Genomic DNA, 18,571 nt, shown 5'->3' with positions numbered 1-18,571 from the left:
ACTCTTCTCCAAAACGCAATCAGTGTTTTGATGGAGTTTAGAGAGCGATTTGATGAGGCTTAGTCTGCCACTCTTGCTCTAGAAAAGTTAGGCGTCACTCAGATGAAGACAGTCGCCTCACTGTCCCAGGGAGCAACTTTCGGGTGAACGTTTTCAATGCCTGATATCATCATCCAGCAACTGTCCCAAACATTCACCAGCTTAAATGGAACTGGGAACATGTTTGAGTCAATTCGCCCCAACACACTGCTGCAAGCACAAGATGAGGAGTTACGCAGAGCTGCCTGGCGCAGCTCAGTGAGCGCTCATTCTCCAAGTTAAAACTAACTAAAAACCCCTTGATGAGCACGATGGGACAGAATAGACTGAGTGGACATGTCATGTTATCTATTGAGAATGACAGATCAAAGAAAATGGACATACAGCGCATCGTGGACAAGTCCGCGGAGCTTAAGGCTCGTCCAAACAGTGGTGAGTAGGTCAAGTGCTTCATATTGAATTTTTGTTTGTATGTGAACATGTGGGCCGCTGTGTTAATTTTACTAAACTTTATATCTGTTGATACAGTGACCTACTGTGCTCTCATTAGTTGAAAAAGTTAAAGTGGGTGTCAGAATGATGCGGTCGCTATCCATGGTGCTGAACTGCTTTAAATTTGTGTTGTTTTATTATTATTATTATTATTATTATTATTATTATTATTATTATTATTATTATTATTATTTTGTTCTCTTGGTTTGATTGACTAAAACATTTAGTAATACTTGTAAGCCCAGCTTTTGCGGGCATGTTGTAAAGCGATGTTATGATGAGCGTTACAGTGACAGCAACCATGTGTGTGTAACGCTGTGCCAGTTTGCACCTGCCTTTCAAACATGCTAAATATAGATGCGAATACAGCGCGCGCTATCTGCTTCAGGTTTGACAAATCACATTGCGTGTGCTAAATGATTACATTTGCATCTCCTCCTCCCAGTATTTTGTGCGTTCTGATGATCTACATGTATTCTGCATATTCATGAAGGCAAACACGCTAAATAATTTGCGAGTGCTATTTTGCTCATTTGAAAGACGCAATCCTCGGTGCTCCCGGTTAGTACGTCAGCTTTGCGCACGCTATCAAGTTTCCACGTGTTTTTATACACGCAAACCTTTAGTAGATCGGGCCCAAAGTGTTTCCACACGCTGGACCGCAATGGTGGCATGATCATTTCTGGCTTGCCGGCTTCTCCTCTGCCGTCCGCCATGCTATGTTTTGTTGTCTGCTGGCACGTGGTGATGACGTCACAGACAGGCAGCCTGAATTGAGTAACATTTAACGTCTTTATCATTAAAAGTGCAAAAAAAACACATCCATATAAAGTCTGCCGTGCTTAAATCCAATGCGTTATTTCCTAGTATGAATACAATCGATTTATTACCTTTTAAAATGATGTTAGATCCATATGTGTCGTCTGGAAGGCCAACTTGCCGAGCACAGATCGATATAGTCAGATCGAAGGAATATAAATCGATACATTGATGTAGTAGATGACTTGTTACACCCCTAGTTACATGTTTAAACTACATGTATCTAACATGAGTTCATTTGTTCATCAGGAAAAAAATCTGACAAATTGATGATGACAAAACTTCTTTATGGAACCTGCTGGCTTATGAACCAAATATCTGGTTTTACAGAAAGAAAACAGTGTGGACACTGAGGCTGCTATACATACACACTTTATATTTATAAAACACAACAAATGATCTACTCCCCCATACCGTTCAAAGTGTGTGTGTGTGTGTGTGTGTGTGTGTGTGTGTGTGTGTGTGTGTGTGTGTGTGTGTGTGTGTGTGTGGTGTGTGTTGGGGGGGGTCTTTGTTCTGAATAAACAATTAAAACTCTCCTGAGGAAACATAATGAGCTTCTGTCTACAAAGCCCCAGGGACTGAAAAACACACAGACACACGCACGCACGCACGCACGCACGCACGCACACACACACACACACACACACACACACACACACACAGTCAGATCATGATGTGTTCAGGTCCTGCAGGTAAAACATGACACTGATCACTTTCTCCTCTTTGTTACGAGCTTATTGTTTCCAGTAACATCCTGTTATTGTCTTTTCAGGTGCTCACCTGAGAGTGTGTGATGAGGAGGTGTCACCAGGTGAGCTGTACACACTCCACAGATTGTTGAGTCATTGTCAGTGTAATTGTAAGTGATTGATCAGTCAGACACAGAGCAGTTAAAGTACTTACAGCTCACAGTGGTTGCAGCCTCTGGCAGAGAGCTGAGTATCAGTCATAAACCACATCCTGCATCTGAGTGTGAAGGTGTGATCTGAACACGCCCCCTGCTGGCTCAGCTGGGAACCAGCAGTCTTTATTAAACAGCTCCACACTGCCCTCTACTGGAGAATCTCAGCAGGTGCGTGGAGGGTTAAGACAAACCTCTGTTGGGCTGAGACTCAGTATGTTCATGTGACTGAGGCATCCATGAAGTGTACTGCTTGATATTAGCTATTTCATATTAGTGATTAATAAATGTTGAACTGTATTTGAAAGGATCAAGTGGGCTGAAGAGGAAGGAGAGCAGAAGTTTATGTTTACTAAAGAGAAATCCTCTTGAAAAATGAAACAACACTGTTTAACACATCTTTGTTTGACTGATTCAACAGTGACCACACAGAGAGGAATTCTTCTAGATCAGGAGACGGTGGGTCGGAGAGATTTCTTAGGAGTATGATTAAAAATAAACAGGTCCATCTCAGTTAATTACAACATTGTAAAAAAGTTTGATATTGTCCATCAGTTCTTTAAGACAGTAAACTTGAGAAATTCTAGACTCACTGCATGTGGACTCTAATGTTTAGTGTTTTTTTATTTCAAAGGCGACATATTATACTCCTTTTCTTCAAGTTTATATCGGTCTAAGAGGTCCCCAAAACAGGTCTTTGAAGTTTATTGCTAAAAAAAACCTGCTTTGATATCAGATTTTGGTCTGCCTGTAAACCCCTCTGTTTCAGCCCTGCTCAGAACAGGCTGTTTTCTGTGTCTGTACCTTTAAATGTTAATGAGCTGTCAGGCCACGTCCCTCTCTGGAAGTGGACGTGGCCTCAGCTTCCCAGCACGTTGATCCGATGTTTATGGTGGCTGCATAGCTGCTCACAGACCCGCGTTACTTCAGTCCTCCGAATTTGATCCAGAATCTGATCCTGATGGAGAGGCGCCTGCAGGAAAACTCTTCGACTGCAGCAGGACGTTTCTGAACGGTTGGTCACAGATTTTGTGTATCTTGTTATTTTATGCGTCAGTATGTCAATGTGTGTCTTGGTACACAGTTCTGAGCATGTAGCTATGTGGCTATGCTAACTGTAGCTGTCTGAGCTTCCTCGTCTTTACTGGGAGCCATCTTGGTAAATAAATACTACTGTAAACTGTGGAACATAGTTATCCCACAGACATCCCTGAAACACTTCTACAGTCTACAGAAATGTGAGTCATCAGAGGATTGCTACAGGTGAACGTCTGCAGTATTGATACAAGTAAGATGTGATGGATGCTGACAAAATAAATGTTACCCTCGTACTTTTTCAGGATGTTTTGAGCAGATATGCTAATCAAAACATTTTCCTTTACAAAGGTCAAAGTCTGTGTGCAGTGTTTAGCAAACTACAATGTTCTCCATCTGCACATTATAAGCTAAAAGTTACATGTTATAATCACCTTTGTTATATGTCCTTGATATGTTACCAAACTTACCTCTCACCCACTTCAGCTCACTGTCAGTTTGTGAACTTCATAAGCTTTATGAACTGGTGACATGTTGACATGTTCTCATTATTTGGATAGGTGCTCCTGGAAACTGTGCAGCCATGCCCACAGAACCTGAGAATAGGAGCTGTGTGGAGATACCACAGGTAGTAATCTCTACAGCCAAATTAATAACTAATTCGTCTTGATTACAGTTTATATTTTCAAGACACCATGACATTTACCGTTTGTAATTCACTGTAGGTTATTGGACGACTACGAGAGGGTTATCATATATGGCTCACCATCCTGGAGTCTGTCTGTCTCATTCTGCACTGTCTACAGAATGCCTGCAACACTTACCAAGCTGACCACGGTCCTTTGAAGCTGAGAGGAATACACCAGTAAGTTTGTTTCTTTGTAAAATGTAAGTATTTCAAATTAGATTACAGATGTTATCAAGTCTTCTTTACTTAGATGTTGAGCTTATTTTACATGAATGCACATGATTCCACTCTGTGAAAACTCAGCATGTATTACCATCATATAATGCAAAAATAAATAAGGCTAAAATGCTGTTGTTATTGAAACTGAAGACTGTACAGTTCTTATCTCCTCTCACGTGTTGATTCAGTGAATCCATCTGTGATGAAATATAGCACCATCTAAAACAGCACCAGCTGAGTCTCTTCATGCTAACAGGCTAACTGTTGTGTTGCTCATAATGATACCTGCCTGTCCGTCTGCTTCTATGGTGTCAACTGTGATGAATGGCATTCCTCTTTGTTGTACTGCCCTCTACTGGTCTGGTGGTGTAGTGCATTTACTTTTTTTTCTCCATACCTCACTGGCCTGATTTGCACAATCTACCCGGGACTTCAGCCCGCGGTCAAATCGCAGACAACAATGGGGGCACAGGAACCTTTTAGTTCAGGGTAAAATAGTTCTGGGGGATAAAACTTTTCAAATGTTTGCAGTTTACTTAATATTTTAGACTTTGACCACTCTGCAAACACAACTGAAATTATTGTCTCACTCGATGCCAAAAAGGCTTTTGACTGAGTTGACTGGGGGTATTTATTTTCTAGGTTAATTTGGCTTTTGCTCCAGTTTCATTTCCTGGATCAGGATTTTATATTCATCATCTATGTTCAAATAATATATCAGTTTATTTCCCCTTACATTGTGTCGAATAACGCGCCGTCGCATAGAAAATATCAGACTCTTGATTTTTTTATCTCTCAAAAAGAGATACTGCAGTTACTACGGTGAGCATTTACATGTTAACACCACAATACCTATCAATGACAAAACAACCATGACAAAAGAAACATATAATGGAAGACACAGCACAACACAACACGTCAGCAAAACTGAAATGCCAGATTTGTATTACAACAAATCAGATAACAAATGATGTAGGGATAATTTACGTATAAACAACACTGAAACAATATAAGATACATATATAAATATACACATACAGGAACAACAGTATTTGACCAGCTCATTAAAACAAAAAATCTTTGTTATCCAGGTAAACTTTGAATACTTTTTTCTAATAATTCTTAACTAACATTTTTAGTTTGTTACATCATTGATGAAATATATTACACGAAAATGTGTTACCTGCAGGAGAAAAGAGACCTCTGTTCACCCTCCTGGACTCTGACTGAAGTGGACTCTGATGGCCCTTTTATAGACCTTTATCTTTGTATGACTCACGTTTTTTAAATGTTAATTCCCTCCTAATAGTTAGTAAGTTACCCTGGAATCCCATAACCAAACGCACACACAGATACACACAAATACACACATGCACACACACACACACACACACACACACACACACACACACACAAACACACGTTTACACAGTAAATTCTTTGAGTGTGCATTAAGTACTTTTTCTTTTGAGTTAACTTCTTTTAACATTTTCTACTGAAATCCTCTTCAAAAACAGACTCTACACTTGAACATGCATAAAAACATCTCTTCAAAAAGTGGCTCAATACTAAAACCTCATAAATCATTCAGAGAGACGTGATCAGGTGTTTTTCTTTCAGGTGAAATGTACAGTTTATCCAGGGTTCCCACACATCCTTGAAAAGTCTTATACAGTCTCATATTAGGTTTTGAAAATGAAAGGCCTTAAAATTTCTCAATAGTCCTATTTTCACTTGTGAGAGGTCTTCAATTTTAGATGGCACTTAGATATATGCCTGAATAGTATATCAGGGAATCGATTTTTATTATCAAAGTAAACTTTAAATACTTTTTCTACTCATTCTTAACTAAAAATTTTAGGTTGTTTCATCATTATGTAAATATATATTACTTAAAGCTTGATTATCTGCAGGAGAAAAGAGACCTCTGTTTACCCTACTGGACTTTGAAGTGAACTCTAAAGGCCCTTTAATAGACCATTATCTTTGTATGACTTGAAGACTAGACAACCATCGATGACCCAGAGTGGAGGAGGTGAAGGAGCAGGAAAAAGCAGACTTTCATGAATAGGCTTGACCTTGGAAACATGGAAAGTTGGGTGTATTTGCAAAGACCTGGGTAACTTGAGCCTCACTACGGTAGGACTGATTCTTTGATTTCACTCTCCTCTGTGTCTATCGAGTCAAAGATGGCCTTGAAGAATGAAGCAGGAGGACGTTGTACAAATGTTTGGTGTCCTGTAGACAAGAAGCCGTACTGGCTGACGTGACCCCAGATCATGGCCAGAATAATGTTGAGGTGCTCCATGGAAACCATGGGGCTGGACAGGTATGTCAGCTGGACTCCCTGATCCAGCAGCAGTGAGTCTACTTCATCGATGATGATGCACTGATATCTGCGGTCAGGCCTCACGTCCTTCATCTGAAATATCTGACGAAGATGATCTGCAGCGAAGGCTTCGAGGGTCCCATAGACCACGTCTTTCAGGTAGCATTCCTTTCTATCTTCATCTTCAGTTTTATTGGTGTTGGTGTCAGCTGTTATGCCAAAGAACTTGTAGAAGTTGTTCCATTCTTCTGCATCTCTTTGACATAACACAGAAGAGCTGGACACCACGTCGACTTTTTCACCTAAGTTAGTGTTGTAAAAATTCAGACCTGCCATGATTAAAAATGTCAAAGAAAAGCACTTTAATGTTATTGTACCCGTTTGAACACAGTCCCTGTAAAGCTGATTTCCTCTTTTAGGCATGTATGACTCAACCTGGCTGCTTTCACGTCTGTGTCGCTGCTGCTCTTTAGAAGACCGTGAGACTTGGAGGTGTTGGATCCTCGTGCAGAGATGAGTTCTTACTTGTCCTTCTTGATAACATCACACAGCCAATGAGATGCTGTTGTTACGTTTCTCTAAGAATAGAATCAAATGTGTATGTCTTTGCAAAGATGGGATTTCAACCATCACCAGGAAATCTCTAAAGCCAGGGTCCTTCCCCGGGAAATATTCAGTGTGAAAAGCTTTATTTCCTGTATCCTTGTGAGCTTTTAAGCACAAAGTTGTTACCAAATGTCTTTGAGTCTATTGAAATTGACAAAGAACATTTTGAGGCAGTTTAATTTAGGAGTTCTGAGTCAACATTGTCAAGGTAAGGCTTCTAAAACAAGACCTCCATCCCAGGGGACAACCACTCAAAGTCATCAGTTGTCTGAGTGAGCTGTTTGTCCTCTGATCACTTCTGAATTTTGACATCAGGAGGCCCAACATAAAGAATGGTTCAAACTTGGAGGAAACTTCAGGAAATTGCCATAAAATGCTGATTCAGCACAGCCCATCAGCAGAACATTACTATCCACATGCACAGAGGAGAATCCACATCTTTACATTCCTGCTGTTTCAGTCCTGGTTTCTGCTGCTGGGTATTAAAGCAGACTCAATACTTTCTATAAAGACTCTGAACTCTGTGGTGAAATGGTTGAAAACGTTGGAACCCTGAAGATTAAGACTTTATTTTTCTACTTGAGTCGCCCCTGGTGGCCACTAGAAAGAATGCATGCTCTATCAGCTTCTTGTATCAGTCTGCAGTTAGAGCAATCTAACAGGAGGCAGAAAAATAATCCACCATGCTGATAATAATCTGCACTTTGGTCATTTGCAGGAGTTTGACATGTCATGTGTGATCTTTTTAATTGTGAATGTGTCACTTTTCTAAATGAAGTCTCTCTTTGTGTGTCACCACTTACATCCAGAAGGTGCTTTAAGGCTTCAAAGCTGCAGCATTATCCTTGACAAAGTATTAAAGGAGGAAAAGCTACAGAGAGCAGAGCGTTGTGCATCACGCGACCCAAAACGTCTGTAACACTGAAAGGATCATTCAATGTGTTAACTGCACTAAAACAAATCAATCCAACAAGTTTAGGATCACATCAGCTGAATCTAACGCTACACCTGACTACCAAATCAGAGGAAGTGGTTGGAGCATGCCAAATGAGGAGACAGAGATGGCTGACACTGTCCTTCTCTAATCAGCATGTTGAATGGATCACTGTATTTTCACAGTTCAACTTTTCAGGTTGGACAATCCAGTACTTTAGATGGATCCAGATAATCACAGGACTGATTATCAGACATGTTCCCTGTTGGGTTTTGTCTTCCATGTCTCTCCTTCTCTGTCAGCAGAAGTAATCCTGAGCTCTTCTGACAATCATCATAGCCCTCTGGCTGCAGGAAAGCTGTTTGAAACATGACAACATCAAATCTGTTCAATGCCAAAACAGTCTAATCTTTCAACAAAGAGCCTCTTCAAAGGGAGGAAATGCATCACAGGCAGCACGGTCCTGTTTCAAATGTAATCCTGTAACATTATCCTGGAGAGGAAAGTCGTACACTACAATATGAAATGGATTCAAAGTGTAGAAGTCTATTTCTGAAACAGCTGCTCCCTTTGGGATGTGGAGTAGAGCGTCAGAGAGGTAGAGGAGAGGAAACTTCTCTGCAGTGGAGGGAAATGAAGATGATGATGGTCCCATGTTGTCACTGGAGACAGGATGCTGGATGCACCAGGTAAGAGTAGGTATGCCGGGATTAACCGGTTACACTATTAGCTTTAAAATGTCACAGTTAAGCTAATTATCAAGGCTCCACTACACCAGGTTTATTATTGTCTGTGTCAAAAAGGAGCCAGTACATTATGTTCAGCACAACTTGTTAACGGGAACAGAGTGACACAAGTACAGAGGTTCTCCGTCATTAAAAAGTGCAAGGCAGCCGCCTCCACTTGTTCCCGTACCGCCCCAGGTCCCGTCAGAGTCAGACGGTGTTTTCATGAAGAACACTGTTTTCATTTTTAACTGCAACGCCATCACATCGACGTGGTGGCGGCCTCGTATCAGAATAATTCCAGTGCAGTGGAAAAGGCGCTGCTAAAACTGCAGCAGAAGACAAAAAGGTAAAAAGAAACATTGTGTAAACACGGTCTGTTTAATTATTCAATCATTATCACGCTCACGTCTTGGTTACAGTGCGTCAGCATGTTATCAAAAAGCTTGGACATGAACAAGTATTGTAGAAGAAAACATGTTGATAATTATAGAATCAAAAATGTGTTCTGACCCAATATTGACTGAGGCAGAGAGAGACAGAGGTGAGAGCTCATAACAAGCTGACAGGCTTCAGTCAGCTCACGTTAACAGCTTGACATATTAAGAACTGTTTTCAAACCATAGACTATATAAAATATGGACGTAGTATCCGTGACGTCACCCATCTGTTTCTGAACGCTGTTTTGAAGCCAATCGGCAGTGGCAGCCATATTGCTTCTGTCGAGCCAGTGTGATGTAAAGAGGCGGGCTTTGAGCCTCCTAGCCAACAGCTGCAGTGTTCCCACAGTCAGCTGTGCCTCTCATTGGAAGACTAGTAATCTCAATATCTTCGAAATTGCCGCGTTAGAAAAAAAATTCATCCCCCTCACAGTGAGAGGACATCGAGAAATGAGCTATTCAGACCACACTCATCTTTTGAATGATGACTCTTTGAATCTTCTGGAATATGAAATGTAACATTCATCCAGGAAGTTCCAGACATGAATCCTTTAAATGAAATAATTCCTCCTCTAGACAGTTTCATGATAAACGGGTGCAGAAGAATACTCCAGAACGCAAAGAACATGTTTGGTGCTCAAAGTTTTCTGGGGAAGGACCCTTTTAAAAATGCTAAATTGAATTCAGGCGTAATAATCGGGATCATCGTGAATCCGTGATTATTTCTCTGACAATAATCATACCACCAAAATCACTAACAGTTGCATCCCTCATCACAAGACAGCAATAATATATACTGTTAAACGGTTCTATAGCAATACGTCACCATATCTGATTTACTTAAAAAAAATAGGAATCAAAATGGCAAAGTGCAGGATTCATGTTTACTCAACAATTTCCATGGCTTTAGTCTGTAAATTAATTTGTTGTTCACCTGTTCACATTTGGCAGTCAGTAACTGCAGCTGGGTCGTTTTCAGCCAGTCTGCTTTCCTAGCCTTTGATAAAACTTCTGCCGTATGAACACCTCTGTCAGTCTCATGCATCACCCTACTCTGAGACATGTAGGAATACATTTCTCACTCATCTATAAAACAAGCAGAAAGAACTCCACCACGTGTGAAATACCAGGGAGGGGATCCATGAAAATCCAAAGTGATTTGTTTCTTTCAAAACTGAAAGCACAATCAAAATATGTAGAGATGAATATTAAATATCAATAAAAGTTTATCGTCATTATCAGAACTTATTGGTGATTGGTTTGGGTTCAGAAAATCAGAGGGAAACATCCAAAAGACAAAATCAAATCCAGGTGGAGGTTCCAGGTGGAGGAGGGGGCTGAGTGTGGAGCAGAAGGAGTGGAGGAGTCTCAGTGTGTTTGCAGAGAGTGAAGGACAGAGCTGTCCACACACACTCTGATGATGCTGGCTCACATCAGGAGGAATACATCAGGGGGATGATGCCAGACCTGACACTGTGTCTGAGAGTGGAGCTGATCTCAGAGCAGACTGCAGCACTGACAGTCATCTCCACCTGCTGTGATTCCTCTGTCAGTCACTGCTGGATGAAGCTCGCCTCTTCCTCTTCCTCCCAGTAACACGGTCCAGTCAGAGCGTCTCCACACACAGGCTGCTGCTGCTTCAACCTCTCTGGATCATCTCCACTTTCACAGAGATCACTTCCAGCTGAGGAGAGAAGAAAACAGACAACAGGTCATGAATCAGTGTCTACACCACAGACTGTAGAAATAATGGAGGAAGCTAACGTGACGTCCCCCACTGGATCCTCCACTGTGAACCTTGTGGATATGGGGCTCCACACCTCACTCTTACATACTCACAATTGTCACTATTTACTCAATCACATTCATTTACTTAATCATATTATATCATATTAATTTTACTCATATAGCCAAATATACTAATCATCACGAGTGTTTAGATACAAATATAGTGTGTACTGAAACCATGCAGCTTGGCACCATGGAGAACTGAGACCTGTACAGTATTGAGGCCTCTGTCACCCTGAACATCTGAGAGAGTGGAAAAGTACTGAGAACCAAAGAACGCCATGACTGCATGTCTGATAGCGGAAAACCATAACAACAAGAAGGACCTGAAGGTCGTAGTCACAACGACATATCAAAAGTAAGACGTAATGTAGCCAAAAACAGGAACCAGGGCCTTGGGAGAATTCCATGCATCAGCAGACATAGGTTCAGTATCCCAGGAATTAAGGGGGGCAGGTGGCAGACCACACGTAGCTGATGTGCATTGGTGAATGATGAGAGAACGTTATCCTTGAGGGTAGACAGGAATGTGTGTGCGCTAACTTTCACGTTTCAGGACAACTTCTCAGGCCTTGAGGAGTATGATGGGAGTCAGAACGAGGAGGACGTGGACGCGCCTCGGGCCAATGAGGGGGAGGCAACGCCCTCAAATTATGCACAATTCAAATTCATCCTATGTGTTAATAAATACTGGGTCAGGGAAAAAGTAGTCAGTTCAGACTTCGCGAACTGAACAGCACTGTTGTTGATCAGGGACACGATAGTCAGACCCAGAGCTCTGTACACTTTGCAATTTCTACTGGTGTTTAGAATAAAGCTGATTTTTGAAACTTCAATACCTCCTCCTATTTTCTTCATCAAACGAACACGCGAGGACCAGGCATTCAGAGAGGTCCTCCAACAATTGGTGACCCCGACGTGATGGAGAAGGAGGAGTGAGAAGTGCAGACTGAAATTTACTACACAACGGGCACGTGAGACGAGTGACGGCAAAACCAGGGTAGCTACCACAAAAAAGAGGTAAGCAGACACCTGTTATAACAAAGTCCTGCATTTTGGCCACTCTAAATTTACTTTTGCAGTCACTCAAACCCACTCGTCCTAGTTTAATTGAAAAAGAAAACCAGTATAAGCTGCAACATAGGCTAACTCCCTTAAGGAGGAGAGCAAAAGGGGGGCCTGCTGTTGAAGGCGCTACAGCTGGCTACGCCCGAAAGGTGGGAACCTGGGTTAGGTGAGAGTCCTAGCACGTTAAACCAACGGTTTAGAAGCCGTCCCGACTCTGTTGAAAAGAAAAAGTTAAAAATAAAAAAAGTAGAGCAGAGTAAAACAAAGGTGTGGATTAAAGAAGCACCAAGGCCGCCGGTTCCTTGATACCGGAAGTGGGAACCACCGAGAGGGAAATATTGGTATCCGGGGTGTCCCAAAGGTTGAAATCCCTGGGGCAGGTGCCACTCCTGCACGAAACATGCTGTGTTAGCGAGAAGTCAGCGCCGATTGATACAGCAAGTACGAGGCTAGTTTAATTACTGTGTAAGTGTGACCGGCCAATAGCATTGAGAATTGGTATATTCTTACCCTGCTAAAAGTACTAATTAAGGGGTTGTTGTAACGTGGGAGGCTTCGAAGGATCAAGCACATTTGAAGTGAGTCTCTTCACTGCTGATCCTGGTTTCTGTGGGTGAAAGGGTGGTTTGGATACAGGAACCGTGTTGTCTAAAAGGCATCTGTCGCTTGGGAATTGACCCCCAGAGTGAAACCGGACTGAACCAGTTCAGCCTAGAAGTTTGTTTCACTGAAGCGCAGGTGCTGGTCAATGAGCTATTCACACGAGACCTGTATGTGTTTGTAACCATAACAGTATAGAGTGTTGTAGTACATTTACAGTGTATGAACGTGAGTTGAATTATATAATATATATAGTTGTAGTACATTTACAGTGTATAAACGTGCGCTGAATTATAAAATATATAGTGCGGTAGTACATTTGCTGCGTGTAAACCGTACCCTAATTATAAACTATATAAGTAATAGAATATATATTTGTAGGGCGTGAGAGAGATGGAGGGAAAATTTGATAGGGAGTGTGAAGAATACGGGGGGTGTGGAGCAAGCTCAGTCGGAGAACAGTGGAAGTTAATTAGACTCCAATTGGCTAATGGGCTTCCCAAAAAAGGCAGAGAGAAGCAGCTGAAGGGTTATGATGACACATGGCTATGGCTCCAGGAGCAGGGTCATGTCCCAAATGATGAGGAACCGGTTGAGCTTTTACCACACCTCGCCAAGGCTGAGAGAGTACTGGTAGGACAGCTCCAGAAAACCCAGGCCGAAGAGGATAAAGGGGGATGGAAGATTAGGAGAAAGTGGAAGGCAGAATTAGCAGCCCAAGAGGAGAGAAAAGCGGCAGTACACATGATGACACTGACTTGTGCGGCGGTAGTAAACAGTCACACCCCCACACAGACTCTGACACAGACGGAGACAAAAACAGGGGCGGTGGGAGGTGCTCCTCACGTGGGGCCGCAGCCCGCGCCGCGCTCGGCGGGGGCGGTGCCGGGTGCTCCCCCTGCAGGAGCACAGCCCCCACCGCTCTACCCCGACCTAACGTTACGACAGACTGAGCCAGATCATAGGAGGACTCCTGCCTCTCCCCCGCGTTACACAGAGAGCACACAGAGAATCATGCAGGCTCCTGCGATGAGAATAAAGGGGGGGGATCATAGATTTAGAGCAGGACATAGAGGCAGGGGGACGCCTCCAAGAACTGCAGACTTTATGGAATCTGCAGCAGGAATGTATACAGGAAACTACACTGGCCATACAGGAGCGTCAAGCAGAGCTGTCAGAACAAATACAGCAGATAGAACAAGTGCAGGATGAGCTGAGGGATAGCGGTCCCACACAAAAGCCAAAAGGGGAGGACATTCCTCCCATAAAGCCAGCATACCAGTCCACGCCACGCGTGCCTGGTTTACCTCAAGTCACAGGGGATGGTGTTGCCCCCGCGCCCTCCACTAGCAATCCATTCATAGATAGAGCTTTTAGGGAGACAGGAGTTCAAGCTGGTACATGCAGGAATCTGAGAGCACTTCCCCGTGACAGGGAGGAAGATCAGAATACAGAGAGCGAAGATCAGGACTACGAGTTAGATGGTTGCTACATCGACGATGACGAACAAACATACGATGCTGAGTTTGTGGGCCGATTGGTTATGTACAATCCAACTGACCCGCCGCGACGACCAAACAGGGGACTAAGTGAATGCACACCTTGCAATGCTCCTGCACAACATGACAATGAAACAGAGAGACGCCCGACCCCACCGTCACCGGTGGCGAGTCACACTCGGAAATCTAAACCCTGTTTAGCTCCAGGTCTCGCTCTCCCCATATTAACTGCGAACAATGGCAGCTCCGCCTATAAACCTTTTTCCTTCACGGACATGAATTGCATTTCTGGAAAAATGCCTACACCCACTGAAGGGGGACAGGGGTGGATGACTAAATTCTGTCAGCTGACAAACGGCTGGACAATAGCGATGGGGGACACCAAGAGCATTAATTGGCCGACAGCTTCCCCTGCATGAGCAACAAAAAATTGAAGCTCAAGCTCAAACAGCAATAGTGCCAGATGATGCATTATTCACGACCTATGCTACAGCCATAGGCACTGCCATGCGTACCATATATCCAGTGCCCGAGGGAGCATTACACTCTTTAACCTTAAACAGAAGAGATAAAGAGAGCATGCCTGAATTTTTCATTCGGTGTAAAGACACTTGGATCAGTGTAGCTGGAACTCATCCCAGCTCGGACAGGCTGCAGACAGCTATGTTCCGGAGAGCTATTTTAGAAGGAATGCCAAGGTCAGTGCAGGCACAAATGCAAGCTAACCCTGATTTACTAGGATGTGATGGAGACAAGTGGGAGAAGCATTTAGCTCACTATGTGCGGCAAGTGGAAGAAAAACAAAAAGTCCATGATGCTGAGGTGTCAAACAACACAGCACAATTGCTTAAGATGCAACTGGACAGCGAGAGGCGTAAATTACAGGATGATAAAAAAGGCCAATAAACCAACCACTCATATGATGCAGCAACCAGTGGCTCCTGTGCCCACACAGGGTCAACATGCTCGTCAGCAGCTGGTTGCTCCTCCTGCACCTGCGCCGGCGTATCCGCCTATGCAGCCCATGTACAGACAGCCTCAGCGGCCGATGGGGTTCGCGAGGGGTGGTTACGGGCAAGGGGGACGCGGACGGGGTGCACCTGGGGGTCAGCCAATGCGTTGCTTTACCTGTGGCGTGATCGGACATATCTCCAGATTCTGCCCTATGACACCGTGGCACACACAGCAGGTGTATGCGCCTGGACAGAGACCCTCACAAGAACAACAGTATCAGCCGCCCATGCCCCAAGTGGTCAAAAGTGGAGCATCTATTTTGTGCAGCCCAGACGGTATGGTTGTGACTTTTCCAAATGGACAATCTTTCAACTGCTCTGTTAGCAGAATTTCCTCGCAGTCCCAGATGTTTCTGGGTCAGGACAATTCACCTGGTGCAGAGCCTCAGTGGGCTGACATCTATTGGGGGCTGGTGCAACCTGAGACAACGAGAGGGGGCGGAGTTTCGTCTTTGTACACTGCTTGGAAGCCCTGGCTCCACATGTTGCATCCCTATGCTCCTCCACCTGACCCGCTCCACGTGACTCTGTTTTATGACCGTGACGAGGACTTGGTGTATCGTGAGGCTTTTGAGGTAATGGAGGGCAGGGTAGAACCGGTACACTCAGCGTGCTTGTATGCGGGTGCAGAGGGAATAGTTGCAGCAGTAAATTTGAGTCCTGAATTGTCACAATATTATGAAATGGCTGAAGTCTCCTCGCCACACATCACTCTCGCTGTACATACTGAGCATCAGGCCAAAGAACTGGGTCCCATGACCAAAAGGCTGTTAAAAGCTTCGGACTGGGAACCCACTCAACTCCCACACGTGTCTTATTCTCCATCAGAAAAAGCATACAGAATCTCACAGACGACAGAGGACACCGTCCTTTTGGAACACCAACAAATTGAGAGATTTCATGGCAGAGAAAAAACTGATTATCCAGATGCTGCCGGTATGCTAAACGCCATTCCTACCTCTCTCTGGTCTTCGGGCCCGACAGATGTAGGTTTTTGTTCCACTGTCGCTCCCATAACTTTTGATCTAATTTCTACTCCTGATTCTAGACCAATCTGGCAGAGGCAGTATCCACACAAAGCTGTGGCAGAGGAAGGCATTGCAGACACCATTAATGGCTTATTAGCTGCTGGTGTCCTGATTGATAACCAGAGCAATTGGAATACGCCTATCCTGCCTGTCCAAAAACAAGATTCAGGAAAACATCGCATGGCACATGATTTGAGGGCAATTAATCGCATTGTAGCGACCCCTACACTGTCAGTACCCAATCCATATACAGCACTGTCTGCTGTCGCCCCTGAGCACAAATGGTTCAGTTGTATAGATCTGGCTAATGCATTTTTCTGTCTTCCGCTCGATCCCTCGCTGCGTGACATTTTTTCTTTCACGTATGCGGGTCGTCAGCTGACATACACGAGGATGCCGCAGGGGTTTGTGTTGTCACCCGGCATTTTTAATCATGTACTCAGAAACTTGCTGACCGATCTTCCCCTACCACTGGGCTCGGTGTTGGTGCAGTATGTTGATGATTTGTTAATTGCGTCCCCCACAGCACAAGATTGCCTCGCTGCTACGGATGTAGTATTGCGCAGATTGCTAGAAGTCGGTTTCAAAGTTTCACAGAAAAAGCTACAATGCTGCAGACAAGTTGTGTCTTTCCTGGGCAGGGTAGTCTCTCACAAAGGAACAGGGGTGTCTCCTGCCCACAAGGATGCTATCTTGCATCATACTAAGCCACAAACCGTGAAGCAAATGCTTTCATTTCTGGGCCTTACAGGCTACAGTCGTCATTTTGTGCCGGAGTATGCGGAGCTGACAGCCCCTTTGCGTGCTATGGTTAATGAGCAAGGCATGCGTAATCTCGCTGCATCATTAATTTGGGACGTGGTCGCTGAACAAAGTTTCATCACACTAAAGCAGGTTCTCTCGCACACAGCCGCCTTGGCAGTTCCTGATTACACCTTACCCTTCTTTTTGGATGTTTCTGAAAAACCACACTCAGTTAATGCGGTGCTTTTTCAAAAAAGGGGGGGGGGGGAGACAGGTGTTGTCATATGTGAGTGTAACATTAGACGCAACAGAGAACAGACATGATTGATCGGGTGAAAGGGTACAGATACCTCCTGGTGGCGGTGGATGCATACACCGGCTGGCCTGAGGCTGTACCCGCTAAAAAAGAGGATGCACAAACAGTAGTGAAGTTTTTGATTAACCACTACATTCCCACACATGGTTTCCCTAAAAAGATTCGATCTGATAATGGCACACATTTTAAAAATAAACATCTACAAGCAGTAGAAGCCCAGCTGGGTCTAAAACATGCCTTTGGAACTGTGTATCACCCACAGTCTCAGGGAAAGGTAGAAAGAATGAATCAGACCCTAAAAGGTAAAATCAGCAAAGTGTGTGCACAAAACAAACTTAGCTGGGTGGATGCTCTCCCACTGGCTTTGATGTCAGTAAGGAGCTCAGTTAGTTTGCGGACAGGATTCACACCATATGAACTTATATGTGGACAGCAGTTTCCTGGACCAGGAGCTGGTGTTGTTATAGCACAGGAAACTCCTTTCTTGGCCTATAAGCCATATTATGATCAGCTCACGGCCCTTGGTTCAGCATTTTCCGCCCAGATCGCAGAGATCAGAGGGGGTGAGGAGAAGCCGCTTCCCCCTACCGACGCTGAGTGGGTGCTCCTGAAGGTCATCAAACGGAAGTGGACGGAATCTAGATGGACAGGGCCCTTTCAGGTGACGGAGAGGACAACTCACGCAGTTCGACTTAAGGGGAAAGGAAACACCTGGTTTCATTGGTCATTGTGTGCTTGCAGCAGACCCTCCTGCGAGAACCCGAGCAGACATTCGCAGGGATCTGAAAGAACAAGCATAAACTTTTCCTGGGTGGTAGAAAAAGGAGACATTTTATTATTTAGCTTCGCTAAACACTAAGAGTGTAGAGTCATTAGGTGTGAAGGCATAAAACAACTTACGTTGAGAGAAGTTCTGCTCAGCTACATGGAAGGTAACGGACTCCACTAGATGGCGCTATTTTGGCTTAATATTCATTAATTCTCACTATATTGATTGTTATGTCGTGTTGTTGTTGTTGTATTCCCTCCCCTGAAATATCTTGCAGTGACGACAAGTCCGTGGAACCTCACCAAGTGACCACGAGAGATTCCAGAAAAGACACCTAGGTGGTTGGGTAAGTGGAAAGGTGTGCTCGTCTCGATGGGTGTTTCCCTGGCTGGTATGTTGTGTGTGGTGGTGTTGGTTGGTTGCTGTTGTATTCCCTGTATTAGGTCTCTCTGGAACCACGCCATCGTGGCCGCATTTGAGAAGCAGGGACCCCACGCTCGCTACCAGATGGTTGCG

At 44.0% G+C, this 18,571-nt stretch overlaps 1 protein-coding gene across 1 annotated transcript in view; it reads right to left on the bottom strand.

Annotated features, from left to right (window-relative positions):
• Nucleotides 1-9,152: 9,152 nt before the first annotated feature.
• LOC117823835 (ribonuclease inhibitor-like) overlaps nucleotides 9,153-18,571 on the bottom strand; it is a 34,860-nt gene continuing 25,441 nt past the window's right edge. The window contains exon 14 of the mRNA XM_034699081.1: nucleotides 9,153-10,914. Coding sequence (XP_034554972.1) covers nucleotides 10,905-10,914 — 10 coding nt within the window. The 3' untranslated portion in view covers nucleotides 9,153-10,904. The remainder of the gene's footprint in view (nucleotides 10,915-18,571) is intronic.

The sequence above is a fragment of the Notolabrus celidotus genome, chromosome 13 (assembly GCF_009762535.1).
Source record: "Notolabrus celidotus isolate fNotCel1 chromosome 13, fNotCel1.pri, whole genome shotgun sequence".
In the NCBI taxonomy this organism is placed as follows: domain Eukaryota; kingdom Metazoa; phylum Chordata; class Actinopteri; order Labriformes; family Labridae; genus Notolabrus; species Notolabrus celidotus.
The sequence above is the reverse complement of the archived record's forward strand: the minus strand, read 5'-3'. Positions and strand labels throughout refer to the sequence as shown.